The following is a 16,416-nucleotide window of genomic DNA, read 5'->3' on the forward strand; positions in this document are numbered from 1 at the left end:
ACAGCTAAGTGGAGAAATGCATGAATAAGGAATGCAGCTACCACACAGTTAAAACAGTTTATTCAAAGTGTGCACAATTTGGAGAGGGGGAGAGGAAGCCACACAAATTAATATTCCTTTTCATAAGGGTGACTAATATTTTTCGGCATAAATGAATGTCGCTCCAGGAGTCAGACATTGGGGTGAAGCCAAACCGCTGTGTTAGCAGCCCCGAAGCAACCTCCTTGGGGCGCAAGACTGGGTAGTATGTATGGAGGCCCTGGGCTGCCCAGATGACAAACCCTCCTTCTCGCCTTCACTGAAGTGGTCCAAAGGAAAGAAGAGCAAGTCCTTGCAGTTATATATGAATTTTATTTATATTTATTATTGTCATTGTGATTATTCAGCATTACCTGACATTTTCATGAGGTAAAATTAAAATTCCTTGGTTTTCCAAAAGCAGTTCATACGCTTCTTCATCAAACTTACAAGGCTAAATGTTGTCTGATCACAAAAAAACCTAGCAGATTTGAATTCCTCACAGCCAAAAATGTATTATTAAGACCGCTTGCAGAAGAAATTTGCAGAAATTAAGCTTTGCCCCTTAAAATGACATGCCCTAAACTATGTAATGTTGATTCATTCTGATTCATTTGAGGAGAAATTAGACGGTGTTGCCTCACAGCGTGTGTTACCTTGCTCTTTCCAGCGCAGTCGCTTTATTGCCAAAAGTCTGATTTCTTTCTTTTTTAAAAATTTTTATCATGCTTTTTATTGGTGTTTCATTTAATACAAACAAACAAAATACAGTAAAATTCAACAATCATTTACCCACATTCTTTCCCCCACACTCTGCTGAGCATTGACTTCCTTCCCTCCCTTCAACAGGTTTTCTTATGTCAGTTACTTTTCCAGAGTTTCTTATTGTATCCAATTCTATCTACATCGTAAGATTTATTCCAGTCCTGCCAGAGTCTTCAGATTTCTACAGTTGTTATTTATGTACTCCATAAATTTACTCCAATCTTCTTGGAATTTTGCTTCCTCCTGATTTTGGATTCTACAGGTCAGTTTTGCTAGTTCCGCATAATCAACCATCTCCTCTATTGCTGGTAATTCTGGAACTTTCCATTTTGGGGCTAACAAAGTTCTGGCAGCGGTCGTAGCATACATAAATAACCTTTGAAGCGGGGTTTGTTTCTCGAGGGCTCCGGATCAGCAGCCTGACTTTGGTGGTTCTGCGATGGGATCCCACCCATCTCTGAAAGCTCTCCAGCAACTCAGAGCTCCAGGTCCCACACAGATAGCGGGTGGCTGCCTTGGGTGCTGAGGAAAGGAAGCAGTTCCTCGTGGAAGGACACTTGGAAGGTGTAGAGGTGGTTCATGCTGCTGCTGTTGTAGAAAGAGAGCTGACCCCCTTCAAAGTCCAGGTAGACCCCCACCTTATCCATCCTCCCACAGACCGAGAGCAGGGTCCGCGGCTCGCTCAGGGCTCGGTATTCCCCGGCCCGCAGCTCGATGGCCCACACGCCTTCCTTGGGCCGGAAGTTCAGGCGCTTCTTGCGTTTCACCGACTTCTTGGCCGCCCCGATCACCCAGCCCGCGCTGTCCCCGACACGCACCTCCCAGTAGTACTGGCCCGTGGTGAAGCCCTTCCGGCCCACCACACAAGGGCTCGAGGTGAAGCGCTCGGGTTTCCGTCGCCAGAAGCGTCGCCCCGGGCTGAACTTGACCCCGGTGGCTTCCTCCACAAGGACCAGGCTGGGGTGAGCGGAGTTGCAGTCCAAAGTGATGCAGGCAGGGACTGGGGAAGAAAAGGACAAGAGTGCGGAATTATTTGAATGTTTTTATTATATAATTATTATAATTATAATTACAATAGTAATAGTAATTTATTTATATCCCCGCTCATCTGGCTGGGCTTCCCCAGCCACTCTGGGTGGCTCCCAACAAAATATTAAAAACACAATAAAACATCAAACATTAAAAACGTCCCTAAACAGGGCTGCCTTCAGATGTCTCATAAAAGTCAGATAGGTTTTTATTTCCTTGACATCTGATGGGAGGGCATTCCACAGGGAGGGCGCCACTACCGAGAAGGCCCTCTGCCTGGTTCCTGGTAACCTCACATCTCGCAGTGAGGGAACTGCCAGAAGGCCCTCAAAGCTGGACTTCAGTGTCTGGGCTGAACGATGGGGGTGCAGACGCTCCTTCAGACATACTGGGCCGAGGCTGTTTAGGGCTTTAAAGGTCAATTGTTGTTGTTGTTGTTGTTGTTGTTGTTTGCAGGTCCCCGAATCACACATCAGGGGGTTGCTCACATGAGCAATCGAACACGTGGAGGCCTACTAAAACCTATTCCTGTTCACCGTATCCTGACTAATGAGCCAGAACTTCCAGATAACAGGAAGGCAGAGCATAATATAGCTGCCTCTTTGGGATTTTCAAATACACCTGACCTGAAAGCCCCATTTCCCAGAATGCAGCAGGGAAAACTTCACCTGGATGCACGGCACCCAAGAGCTCTTTCCAGGCGTAGAACTGCAGAGGGCCCTTGAACTCGCCCAGGTTCAAGTCCACAGGAACCACTCCATCTTCGTCTTCTTCCTCTGCGGCCATCTCTCGCACTCGCTCTTCTTCTTCCTCCTCTTCCTCCTCCTCATCTTCTTCCTCCTCCTCCTCTTCTTCTTCCTCCTCCTCCTCTTCCTCATAGGCATCTCCCTCATCTCTCGCCAGCCCCTCATCCGTCTCATTCTCACACTCGTCTGTGTCTTCACTGCTGGCTCCCAAAATGTCTTCCGCCGCCTCAGCTTCTATTTCCTCTTCCTCATCAACCTGGGCTCCTTGCTCTGTGCGGACCCTGTGGGTGGTAATAATAATAATAATAATAATAATAATAATAATAATAATAATAATAATAAACAACTTTTGGAAGGCCACCAGTTCTCCAGCCTTGATCTCTATGCTGGCAAAAGCTTTGTGTGATTTCTGTAGTGGGAGTTGTTTAAAGAAGGTACACTAGCAGCCCAGGCTGCTGCTTTTGTGGTCGCTTCTCTATAAATCAGCACGTGCACATTTTATGGAGATTTATGTCTCTGGACCCATGCCCCATATCTTTTAAGTCCAGTGCCGGATTTACGTATAAGCTAAACAAGCTATAGCTTAGGGCTCCACTCTCTTGGGGGGCCCCAAAAAAATTAAAGGGGAAAAAACTGGATGTACATTTCCAAAATATAAGATTAAAAAAACAAATAAAATAAAACCTACAAAATAAAACCTACATACAGCAACAGTGTTTTGTGTTGTGTAGGCTCCTATGATGTAAGTCATGGGCCCCGCCTGCTAGCCTGCTCCCCAAAATATCACTGGTTTGCTCATTTCTATATATTCTGCATGTGCAAATGGCTTTAGATATCTGTTAGGTGCATAAATTACCATATAGCGTATATTCAACACAAACAACAACAACAATTTGTTGTTGACAAAGGACAGATGGACATATAAAGGGCCCCATTACCTTCAGTAGCTTAGGGCCTCATCAAACCTAAATTAAACCATTAAATCCTGTTTAAGTCCCTACTAATACCCCCCCCAACCCTGAAATTGCTTATTATAAACAAGAAAGGACATAGCATGACTCACCTCTCCAGCAACTCTTTTGCCTCCTAAGCGGGGGAAAGATTAGAAAGGAGTGAGGTGAAAGAAACATCTGAAAGGGGCTCTTTCCTAAGGTGGTCCCTTTTTTTACTGGCAGGGACCCCTGTGATTTTAATAATATATAGATGTAATTTGTTATTTATACCCCGCCCTCCCCAGCCAGGGCCGGGCTCAGGGCAGATAACGCTAAATATAAATTACAATAAAACATAATAGGGAAAAACAAAAACAGTTGATTAAAATACAACTTAAAATGCAGCCTCATTGTAGTAGTAGCCCATAAATCAAGACCATAAAGGGAGGAAACATCAGATATTCACCCGAGTGAAAATGTATATGCCAAATGCCATATAAGGGGTCAGAGTGAGTCTAAGCCGAAGGCCAGAAGGAACAGCTCCATCTTGCAGGCCCTGCAGAAAGATGTCAAATCCCGCAGGGCCCTGGTCTCTTGTGACAGAGCGTTCCACCAAGTTGGGGCCAGTGCTGAAAAGGCCTTGGCCCTAGTTGAGACCAATCTAACCTCCTTGAGGCTCAGGACCTCCAAAATGTTGTTATTTGTGGACCTTAAGGTCCTCCGCGGGGCAGACCAGGAGAGGCGGTCCTGTAGGTATGAGGGTCCTAGGCTACATAGGGCTTTAAAAGTCAAAACCAACACCTTAAACCTGACCCTGTACTCCACCGGGAGCCAGTGCAGCTGGTAAAGCACTGGATGTATGTGATCCCACAGCAAGGACCCGGTAAGGAGCCTCGCCGCGGCATTCTGCACCTGCTGGAGTTTCTGGGTCAGCTTCAAGGGCAGCCCCACGTATAGCAAATTACAGTAATCAAGCCTGGAGGTGACCATCGCATGGATCACTGTGGCCAGATCAGGGCGAGAAAGGTAAAGGACCAGCTGCTTAATATGGGCTGCCTAAGGGCTACATCAACTATGTTTTTTAATAGAAAAACTCAGTACACACACCCTGTGGGATAACCATCCTCATATAACCAACATGCTTACATCTAATTAATGCATGAAGGGGTTAAGATCATAGAGTACGCTGTCCTGCCAGGCTTAGTTTACTCTCACCTTGAGGAAACTGATTTGGTCCTTGCATTCCAGTCCCGCCTGCACCCGGCAGAGGGTCTCCGACCAAGAGGCCACCTTCCAGTTCAGTTCCTTCAGCTTGGTTTCCATCTGGGCCAAGTTCTTCTCTCGCTGATTCTCCAGGGCCTCCTTTAAACCCAGCTCTCTGTCGCTCAGCAGCTGGTGCATCTTCACAAATTCCCCAGAGACGTGGTCAGACAAGGACTCGGAGCAGGTCTGGAAAGGGGAGAGGTGTGTCACTCGCACCCGAAGGCTTCTGCTCTGCTCAGATCGGGTTGGTGAATGGGATTCTGCTCTCTCCCAATAAAAGAACCTACCAATCCTCTAGAACAGTGGTTCTCAACCTGTGGGTCCGCAGATGTTGTTGGACTACAACTCCCATCATCCCTGAGCTCTTGCCTAGCTAGCTAGGGGTGATGGGAGTTGTAGTTCAACAACATCTGGGGACCACAGGTTGAGAAAGGCTGCTCTAGAACAACAGGGGTGGAGAACTTCCTCTACCCAAAGGCCACATTCCCTTCTAGGAAACTTCCAGAATATAGTACGATAGTTTCTTCACAGAGATCCCTCTTTCTCCTCCAGCCAGGTGAAGTAAGAAGCAGAAGCAGCGTTCAAGAGCATATTCCAGCTAGGCAAAAACACCTATGGGGCAAAGAAGGGCTAGTGCAGGGTGTGTGGCCTGGGGAAGAGTCCTGAGGGTGTGGGTGAGGTCACATATGGCCCCCCAGGCCTGAGGTTCCCCATAGCCCTGCTCTAGAATCCACTTCTCCCTTAGACTCTCAACCTATTAATCAGATCTGCGCATCCCTCTCTGATATCATTCATCCAGGCAATCAATTGTTAGCCTCATAAATCCATAATAATGGTTCTGCCAGGTCAAGATGGAGGGGTCCATCCTGGTTTCCAATACTGGCCCATTTTCCCAAGAAGGACATGAAAGCAAGCAGCGTTTTTCCTGCTGGAAGCATAACCAATAAATTATAAATTATTATTTATACCCTGCCCATCTGGCAGGGCTTTCCCAGCCACTCTGGGCAGCTCCCAACAGAATAATAAAAATAATAATAATAATAATAATAATAATAATAATAATAATAATGCGACAAAACATCAAACATTAAAAACTTCCCTAAAAAGGGCTGCCTTCAGATGTCTTCTAAAAGTCAGATAGTTGTTTATTTCCCTGACATCGGATGGGAGGGCGTTCCACAGGGCGGGCACCACTACCAAGGCCCTCTGCCTGGTTCCCTATAACCTCACTTTTCGCAGGGAGGGAACCACCAGAAGGCCCTCAAAGCTGGACGATGGGGGTGGAGATGCTCCTTCAGATATACTGGGCCGAGGCCATTTAGAGCTTTTAAGGTCAGCACCAACACTTTCAATTGTGCTCGGAAACATACTGGGAGCCAATGTAGGTCTTTCAGGACCGGTGTTATATGGTCTCAGTGGCTGTTCCCAGTCACCAGTCTAGCTGCAGCATTCTGGATTAATTGTAGTTTCCAAGTCACCTTCAAAGGTAGCTTATTGATGGTCAGTGCTGGAGGCCATGATGGAGGTCAGTGAACATGGATTCCCACTGGACTTGTAATGCATAGAACCACTTAGGATGTGGTGGTTGGTCATCACAATGCGAGTGATCCACAACCCTTACTCCACATTCCGGTGAGCTGCAGGAAGGGTGGCGCCCCAGAGCATTGCTTCTAAGCATTACAGGCCAAGCTGAGATCATCCCAACAGACACTCCATCTCCTCAGACTATTGCGGAAGAACGATGTCAATCAACATTTGATGATCTCCTTCTACCGGTCAACAATAGAAAGTGTCCTTTCATACTGCATTACAGTGTGGTACGCTGGTTTGACATCAACGGATAGGAAGTGCCTACAGAGGGTGGTGAATACAGCACAAGATATTATGGGCTGTCCCGTGAATCCGCTGGATGAAATAGCAGAAGAACATTGCCTCAGGAGAGTGAGGAAAATTCTTAGGGATGATTCACACCCTGGCCGGCACTTTCTTGATCTCCTGCCCTCAGGCAGAAGATATAGAAGCATGATTAGTCACACCAACAGGGTAAAGAACAGCTTCTATCTGTGGGCTGTTAGGCTGCTGAATGAAAAGATAACAACAGGGCAACTGACTTTCGGGTTTGGTGGGTGTGCGTCAGTAAACAAGGGGAATTAAGACAGAGAACTGAGTGGGGGGTGCACGTGTAATCTCGCTGTATACAAGTTGTACAAGTGACAATAATGTATTTCAATTTCAATCCTCACTTGTACATATTGTAACCTATAAAGAGAGAAGCAAAGAGTCTTCATTTAGCTGAATAGACTCAGCTGGCCCTCCTGTGTTGTGTTTCACAAAGAACACATGACCAGACAGTTATCTTCTTCAGAGCAGTGTTACTATTCTCTGAGTGTGGAGCCTTCAATAGTCTGAAGGTCATTGATCAAATACTGAATGTTTAAATATCAGGTGTCGGTTAACAGACGGTCATCACTAGCAACTACAAAGGCAGACCAGGAGATGACCAGGAAACGGATAGGTTCAGTTTGGCATTGCGTAGCCTGGAAAGCCCAAGTGCCCCATCATAAAACCCAACAATGCTGCCTTCACCTTCAGTTCTATAATGTTCTCCTGTTGGCGACACTGGCTCATCTTCAACCGCCTGAGACCTTCCTCCAGAGGCTCTAGAGATGCCTTCAGCTGGTCCTGGAGCAAAAGAGAAAACCCCCAATGCCATTTAAGATAGCATAGCATTCTTTCAAAGGGGACAGGGCTGAGTGGAGGAAATGCCAAACGGACACATCACCCCTCTGAAGGTCTCCCCATATGAAGATGGTTTGTAGGAAAAGAATGCTTAGGCTTAGAGATGGACTAAAGAAGTGGAACCCTTATGCATATTCACATATTTGGGAGCACCACAGTTAGCAGCCATGATTTTCCTAAAAGTAAGCTTCAAAAAATACCTACCATTTAGAAATAAAGATGGAAAACTTTTCACTATGTGCAATAGCATTAGGAAAAACATGTTGGGAAGGCAGCTCAGGAAGGCTGGACAACCCTAAGTCCATTTATCTAGGACCTCTTCTAAATTTCTAAAATGACAGGAGCATCGTGATAGATGGGTACAATTGTTCTGTCCAAGTTGTTTCTTATAAAGCACTTCAAGACTGTTTCTATCTTGGGGTTGGATTTAATCACATACCGGCAAATTCAGTTTGCACGATTATAGTACTTTGGAAGGTCTTGCACAACAAGCCCACCTCCCCACAAAACTGGACTTTTTGCTGTAAGGAAAGTGACAGGGAAATGCACTGGAAAGTGTGGGTTAACACTTGCTGTGAAGCAACATCGTCTAATCTCCCTACAAACCAACTGTAGGCCTATTATAATTCAGGGGAGAGGGGACATTCAGCTACTTTGGTTCAAGGGTGACTAATAATATGTCATCTTCCAGGTGTTGCCGGAACTCCTACTCCCATCATCCCTTAGAATTTGCCAGGCTGCCTGGGGGTGATGGGAACTGGAGTCCAGCAATATCTGGAGGACTTGCTATACAATGAGGCTCCACAGAGTGACTGAATGCAGGGGTGGAGGAAGGGGGTGCGGTGGGGGCAGGCCACCCTGGGTGTCACTACTGAGGGGGGTGACAAAATGCCGGGCGGCACTCATTGCGGGGCCTGCAGTGCTCCTGAGCCACGCGTCTGCCCCAAACAGTCCACCTGCTGCCTCCACCTCAACTGTGGGGCAGCTGAGTGGGAGGGGGCAGGCAGACTCCTCGGAGGCCCCACAGAGCATCCTGCCCCAGCTTGCCTCACCCCACAGGCAGCTGTCCCCACCCCTCGGTGCAGGGCACGCACACTGCCCCAGGCTTGCTGACAGAATGTCCACCCTAAATGCCAATTAAATTTTTTTAATGGCACCTCCGGGAAAAGTCCTCTCGTTGAAAGCCCTCTGACTTAGAAGCTCTGGAAACAGATTCCTAATACAGAGGACGCTCGGGTTGCGAACATGATCCGTGCAGGATGCACGTTCGCAACCCGCAGTGTCCGCAATCCGCATCGGCACATCTGCGCACATGTGGGTTGTGATTCGGCGCATCTGTGCATGTGCGACTGCCGAAACCCAGTACTTCCGGGTTTTGGCAGTCCACAACCCAAAAAAACGCAAGCTGAAGCGTCTGTAACCCGAGGTATGACTGTACGTGTATGGAGGCTGTTGTTGTTGTTACTTAGCCTCCGGCCCATTGCTGAATAACAAACCGCCTCTCTCACCTGATAGGCCTGGACCGCGTTTTTGATGGGCAGGAAGTCGTGCCCACGATGCTGAGGCAAGTCACGGCAGATCACGCAGACGGGCCCCTCGTCCTGGCTGCAGAAGAGTTTGAGCGGCTCCTCATGCTCCTCACAGAAGTACCAGCCTCCGGTCCCACCGACCTGGGGACCTTCGTCCAGCTTGAGAAGGCGGGCCTTCTCGGCCAGGCTGCAGAGGGCTCGGTTGATGGCCATGCGGCGCAAAGCAAATGGTCGCCGGCACTCGGGGCACAGCCCGCGCCTCTGGCCCTTGGGGATGCAGGGCTCCAAGCACGGGGCGCAGAAGCTGTGGCCACACTCCAGCATGTGTGGGTCTCGGAAGATGGAGAGGCAGATGGGGCACAGCAGGTCCTCAGTGAAGCTGGATACCTCTTTCACAGACGCCATGTTGAAAAGAGAGAGGCCGCCACAGCTACCACTTCTCCTTGCTATGGGCTGGCCTGTACCTATTGGCTTGGTGGACTTTGGTGGATTTTTCTCTCCAATGAGCCAAAATGTTTGTTTTTTCCTCTCACAAGGGATCGCAAAGCTTCTTTTACTTTCAGGCTTTCAGTTAAGCTTTTCTTCTTTGTGATATTTCTTTGAACAGAACCATCAACAACCTTTTCCTGTTTATTAATGATGATGGTGGTGGTGATAATTTAAAATAAAAGAAGATGTAGAAAACTGGGTTACAATGTGTAGTTTCCCTGTATACAACCAGATATCCCCATCTGTTCAGCTGACCTTTATTTGGAGGGGAAAGCTGTCTTAAAGCACTTCAGGACTGTTGCTATCTTGGGGTTGGATTTAATCACATACCGGCAAATTCAGTTTGCACAATTATAGCACATTGGAAGATCTTGAGCAACAAGCCCACCTCCCCACAAAATTGGACTTTTTTCGGTAAGGAAAGTGACAGGGAAATGCACTGGAAAGTATGGAATAGCACATGCTGTGAAGCAACATCATCTAATCTCCCTACAAACCAACTGTATGAATGCCTATTAAATAGCCAACATCATCTAATCTCCCTGCAACCAAACCCAGGACGAATGCTCAATAAACAGATTGTTTGGAAATGTTTATAATGAGCTAGAAACTTACACACGATTTGACCTGCAGTTGCTCTTCTACAGTACCCCAGACCATAATAATCTCACAAGACCTAAAAGTCACATAGATGCAAACAATCCTGTTTGACCCCTCTTCTTTAGTTCACCTGCTAGTAAGGGTTTTAAAACCCTTTTTTTATTTTAGTAGTGTATATTAGAACAAACAGCCAATGATTAACAAATCATAACACACTCTTTGGTCATTCAAGGAACACACTTTTCTTCAGAGCTTACCATAAATATATGAAGTTTTATGTTTGGTTTTTCAAAATTCAAGAGCTCTTCCATCCCAGAATGTCATACCTAGCCAGTGGTTTTCCTCTGTGAGTGTCACCTTTCAGGCTGGCTTCAAGTTTATTTTCGAAGCTTATCCTAAAACAATCCTTAGCAAGTTTAGTCAGAGAAGCCCCACAGACTTGCTTCCCAATGTCTTCAGGGCTGCATAAACACCGTACTTTTTTTAAAAGCACACCCCAAGAATCCTGGGAACTGTGGTTTAACACACACCCCGAGCCACAATTCCCAGCACCCTCAAAAACTACCATTCCCAGGTTCTTGGAGTGTGTGTGCTTTAAATGAATGATGTGTACGCAGCCTAGGACTACATCGAAGTCTTCTCAGGAGCTTTCAGACTCCTCTCCTCCCCTACAAAGCAGACTGCCTGGTTGCAAGGAGCACAAAACTCTCTCTTACCCTTTTAGCTGAAATGTCCTTCCCTGCTGTTTCCCAGTCTTCTCCCGGTGCTATTTGGATCAGGTTAGGACCTCTCCTCCTGAATTAGCCTAGGTTTTCCCTTATCCTCTGCATGGGTTTGCCTTTGTCTTCCTTAACCCCTTTCCCCCTCCCCAGCCTGCCTTCCCCTTTGCATTCAAGTGCAAGAATAGGGAGGGGAGACTTCAGATCCTGCATATTGCAGCAGGGCTCACTTCTACGGAGGTGTGATGATGTTGACGCAGCAATTCTGGCCTCTGCAAAACTGCCGGCGCTCCAGCAAAACTGAGTCAGCACTTTCCCCTTCCAGGTTGGAGGAGGAGGAGGAGAAACCATCCTGCAGCAATGCTCTTTACACAGTGCACAGAGAATTGGGGGGTGGGGGATATTGGGAGATGTCCCAAGCATATGAAGATGGATTGGGATGTGGGAATTGGCAAGCATCATCAGCAGTAGAGAGAGGGGCCTTTTAGATGACAAGTGACGCAGGAATGGGAGCAGGATAGTTTAAGGGTTTGGCAGCAGCAGTGTGCGGAGTACATAACAGAGTTAATCCTCAGTCGGAGATGTGGCCATAGCTGTCAACTTACAGATTTGAAAATAAGGGGCCAGCAGCCTCAAAAATAAGGGATCAGCAGCCAAAATAAGGGATTTTGGCCTAGTTTATACAGAAATCCGGCACTGATGGAGCCATGCTGCTTTGACTGCCACTGACTGTGTTTTGCAGGGGGTTGGACTACATGATCCTTAGGGTCTACAACTCCCACCAAAGAAGAGGGGCAGACAAAACTGATGAACGACGTCAAGATGGCAAAGATTACAGGCAGAATTAGAAACCAGGAAGAGGACCTCTTTCATAAAGAATGGGGAAAGTTTATCATTTAGTTGAAAAGCTATTGTAAAGAGTTACATACATTGGTAGGATTGACAGAAAACTTGTAGTAAAAATTTGAGCTATGGATGGACAAATGATTTATAAAAATAGAGTTATGAAAGGGATGCAGAGGGGGAAATCACTACATTAAGATGCTGCACTGGTTGGAGGGTATGCTAAGCAGCACGTCGGAGCTGCCGTCCTTGCGCGAGGAGTTCCATCGGCCCTTCCCAGCCCGAGAGAGGGGGGAGGGAGAGAGACTCTCACCCACGCCAGTCCGCGAGCCCAGCATGAGGCGGTTGCGGCGGCACTGCCGCCGCTGAAGCACCACCCTTCTGCATCCCTCCCCATCCCCTCCTCTTCCTCCTCCCTCAGGCTGCCTCCGGCTTCCCCTGGCAGCGCAGCGGAAGTCTCGCAAGAGAGGGGCTGCCTGCCCGCCCACCGCCACCCATCTCCTCACAATGCGCCCCTGAGGGGGAAAAGGGAGAGACGGAGACCCGGCAGCTCGTGTGCGTTCTTTCTCGTGCGGCGGAGGACCCCGAGCCGCTGCTTCCCTCCCGAGCCGGGCGAGCATGAAACCCGGGAAATTTAAGGGACATCATCAATCAGGGACAGCAGCGGGACACGGCGCTGGGATAAGGGAGTTTCCCGCCAAATAAGAGACGGTTGACAGCTATGGATGTGGCTGGTGCCTTTGGGGAGAGCTGCAGAACATCTGCTTTGCAGATTCATTCTCCAGCAATTCCAGGTAGGGCTGGGAGAGCACCTGGTCTGAAAACCCTGGGCAGTCAGTGTAGATAACGCTGGATGAGATGGACCAATGGTCTGTCTCTTCGATCCACTGGGAACCTTCAGTCACTAAAATATCTTTGCCAACCTTCTTCCTGTCAGTAGTCCCTTTCTGTCTCCAGTGTGCACACTGGCCTTTTGCAGAAGAAGCAGGGGGTCCCTCAGTGTTTATTGTGCTTAAAATGAAACAAAAAACAAAAAACCCAGAGATCCTCCAAATTGTACCGCAAAACAAAACAGAACATGTCTCAAGATTCCGAAAAGCATTCTTTTGCTGACAGCATTGCCCTATGTTACAGCAATTCTAACAGGCAGCAACATTCCATGACATCAGAGCAACTCACCCAATCACAGGGAAGGGGGGTGTTCCATGTCCACAGCAGGTAACACAGAGCTGTCACTTATGATGTAATAAAGTGGGGGCATCATATAGGTCAGAAGACCTGGAAGGTGGAGAAGACCACAACATGAAAACAGGACTAAATTAAAATTGGCAGTAGGGCAGTAACATGAAGGAGGGGACTTTGTGAGAATAATTTCTTCCTCATCCTGTGCATCAGCCAATAAGTCTCTTCCAGAGACTTTAAGAACATCCTCCTTACAGCTATCTGACCTCAACAATATTCTTGGGAGAGTTTGCTGCAGTGTGTGCTGCTTGTGTCAAACTGTAGGTGGTGATATTGCTTTAGCCAACCCAGAATACTTTACTGAATTGTTAGTCTTACTCAGAATACACCCAATGAAATTAATTGGCATCACCTTAGCTCGAATTCCCACTCAGCCTAGTCGTTAACAGTCATCAACAGGTTTACCACACCTATCAGCCAATCACCCATTCCCACCACCCTTATGAGTAATACCCCTCCCCGCCCTCTCACTATATATAAGGGTCTGGTGACTTCTGTTTCAGTGTATCTGAAGACGTGTGCATGCACACGAAAGCTCATACCAATAACAAACTTAGTTGGTCTCTAAGGTGCTACTAAGGTGAAGAGGAATTAAAGGTGAAGAGGAATTAAAGAACCTTTTAATGAGGGTGAAAGAGGAGAGCGCAAAATATGGTCTGAAGCTCAACATCAAAAAAACGAAGATCATGGCCACTGGGCCCATTACCTCCTGGCAAATAGAAGGGGAAGAAATGGACGCAGTGAGAGATTTTACTTTCTTGGGTTCCATGATCACTGCAGATGGTGACAGCAGTCAAAAAATTAAAAGACGCCTGCTCCTTGGGAGAAAGGCGATGGCAAACCTAGACAGCATCTTAAAAAGCAGAGACATCACCTTGCCAACAAAGGTCCGTATAGTTAAAGCCATGGTTTTCCCGGTAGTGATGTATGGAAGTGAGAGCTGGACCATAAAGAAGGCTGATCGCCGAAGAATTGATGCTTTTGAATTATGGTGCTGGAGGAGACTCTTGAGAGTCCCATGGACTGAAAGAGGGTCAAACCTCTCCATTCTGAAGGAAATCAGCCCTGAGTGCTCACTGGAAGGACAGATCCTGAAGCCGAGACTCCAATACTTTGGCCACCTCATGAGAAGAGAAGACTCCCTGGAAAAGACCCTGATGTTGGGAAAGATGGAGGGCACAAGGAGAAGGGGACGGCAGAGGATGAGATGGTTGGACAGCGTTCTCGAAGCTACAAACATGAGTCTGACCAAACTGCGGGAGCCAGTGGAAGACAGGAGTGCCTGGCGTGCTCTGGTCCATGGGGACACGAAGAGTTGGACACGACTAAACAACAACAACAACAAAAGGTGCTACTGGAAGGAATTTTTTATTATTTTGTTTCAACTACGGCAGACCAACACGGCTGGCTACCTACCTGTAACTTGAAATAAACAGTTGCATTTGTAAATTGGTGTCATATCACTATAGACCCTGTAGGTAGAGCTGTGGCGCTGTATTAGTGCTTGAGCCGTCATTGTGCAGGATCAGGTAGCTTTCAATTTATACAGATATATATAAAAAAGTGTGGATACCTTTATGAAAGTGTTTAAAAGACTTAAGGAGAGCTGCATTCTCAGAAAAGATGCAAGTACATAAACACATACATTATTCAAGCATGATAAAAAACGAAGTGATTGACCTGTATTGATATTAATACATATTTTCTTGTAACAAAGTTAAGGTGCTTATTTGTTGCATTTGCCACTTTTTACAACTGAAGTGTTTCGAAGTGACTATAATAACATGGGGGGGGTGTTTTCCCTGCATAGGACAACAGGCATTGAATTCGTCACATAAAGAAGAGCGCAAATAAAATCTCCAGGGAAGTTCCTGTCCCCTGGAGCATAAAAAAACCTGTGTGTCTGTGTGTGTTGCAAGCAGGCTTCCCGACTGCTTGCTCCGGTCCCAAGTCCTGCCCCAGCCAATAAGCACGAGGAAGAGGGTGGTGCCTCGAGGCCTCCACTGGCTCGGGCTGACTTGAGACGGGCAGCACCTCCTTCCAATCCCAGGACGTGACAGCTTCCCACAGGCCTGGCCATTTGGGGCAGCTGTGCAGTGAGAGAAACTTGGCCTGTTGGCCTAGGTGCTCCAGAACTCTCCTCTGGTACGTAGGTACGTGCTGCTGCTGCTGCTGCTGCTGCTGCTGGCTAGCCTAGACTTTGCTTTTCTTACTCCCCTTTTGGCACTGCAAAACGCCTCCCTCCCAGCACTTGGGGCACCTTTTCCTTTCCCACCTCCTGGGACTTGGCTGGAGGCAGCTCGGCTTTCTTCGCACCCACCCCCCACCAGCCAGCACATAGCTGTCAACGTTTCCCCTTTTTTTAAGGAATGGGATTCCTCGCAAGAAAAGGGAAAAGTTGACAGCTATGAGCCAGCAATGCCCGCTTTTTAATGCTTGGGTTTGAGAGCCAAATTCCTGCAGTCATGTGAGCCCAGTCTCATGATCCTGTTTCCCCTTTCTGTTTCCTGTCTAACTGTCCCACCTGCAGGGGGAAAAAATATTTTCTGCAGCTTTCCTGTGGTTGTTTACAGCAGGGTTGGGGGTCCCCTCTTCAACCCCTGCCCCATTCACTTCTAGGCAGGGTTCGGGAGCAGAGGAGCCGTCACCAAAGAGTCGTGCGGAGGAAACGCCAGAAATGCTGCCTTTTCACTTGTTGCTTCTTTGCCTTTAGCGTTTGTTACTGGGAAATTGGAAGAGGTGTGAGAGACCTTGCCCAGCCCCCACCAGAGCCTTGCCTCTCCGTACTATGAGGCAAAGACAAAAAGCCTCTGCTGCATATTACCAAATGTAGCAATGCACTGATAAATGAATTGATCAATAAAGATCAGGCCTTCTGGCAGGACAGAGGAAGGGGGTACGGGAGGTGAGGGCAGCCCCGGGTGTCACCACTGAGGGGGGTGACAAAATGCCGGGTGGCACTCACCGGGGGCCTACAGTGTGCCCGAGCCACGCGGTGGCTTGGACGCGGGCAGGCTTCACGCTGCCCAAATGGTCCACACGCTGCCTCCCCCCCCCCACCTGTAGGGCAGGAGTAGGAAGAGGCGGGCAGACTCTGGAGGCCCCACTGTGCACCCTGCCCCTATGGGTGGCTCACCCTGCCCCTGGGCGCGCCGCCCCAGGTGCCTGAGCGGCTTCTGAGCACAATTCAAAGTGTTGGTGCTGACCTTTAAAGCCCTAAATGGCCTCGGTCCAGTATATCCACCCCCATCATTCTGCCCGGACACTGAGGTCCAGCTCCAAGGGTCTTCTGGCAGTTCCCTCGCTGTGAGAAGCCAAGTTACAGAGAACCAGGCAGAGGGCCTTCTCGGTAGTGGCACCTGCCCTGTGGAACGCCCTCCCACCAGATGTCAAAGAGAAGAACAACTACCAGACTTTTAGAAGACATCTGAAGGCAGCCTGTTTAGGGGAGCTTTTAATGTTTGATGTATTATGGTATTTTAATATTTTGTTGGAAGCCACT

The 16,416-nt window shown here is 48.0% G+C and overlaps 1 protein-coding gene across 1 annotated transcript; it reads right to left on the reverse strand.

Annotated features, from left to right (window-relative positions):
- Positions 1–331: 331 nt before the first annotated feature.
- Positions 332–10,883, reverse strand: LOC128408664 (nuclear factor 7, ovary-like). The gene is made up of 7 exons (XM_053378653.1): positions 10,827–10,883; positions 9,001–9,647; positions 7,340–7,435; positions 4,706–4,939; positions 3,622–3,644; positions 2,481–2,839; positions 332–1,783 (listed from the first exon to the last, which is right to left on the reverse strand). The coding sequence occupies exons 2-7, from the start codon at positions 9,424–9,426 to the stop codon at positions 1,260–1,262; spliced, it is 1,662 nt and encodes a 553-aa protein (XP_053234628.1). The 5' UTR covers positions 9,427–9,647; positions 10,827–10,883; the 3' UTR covers positions 332–1,259.
- Positions 10,884–16,416: the final 5,533 nt, after the last annotated feature.

Source organism: Podarcis raffonei, chromosome 2, assembly GCF_027172205.1.
Source record: "Podarcis raffonei isolate rPodRaf1 chromosome 2, rPodRaf1.pri, whole genome shotgun sequence".
Lineage (NCBI taxonomy): Eukaryota > Metazoa > Chordata > Lepidosauria > Squamata > Lacertidae > Podarcis > Podarcis raffonei.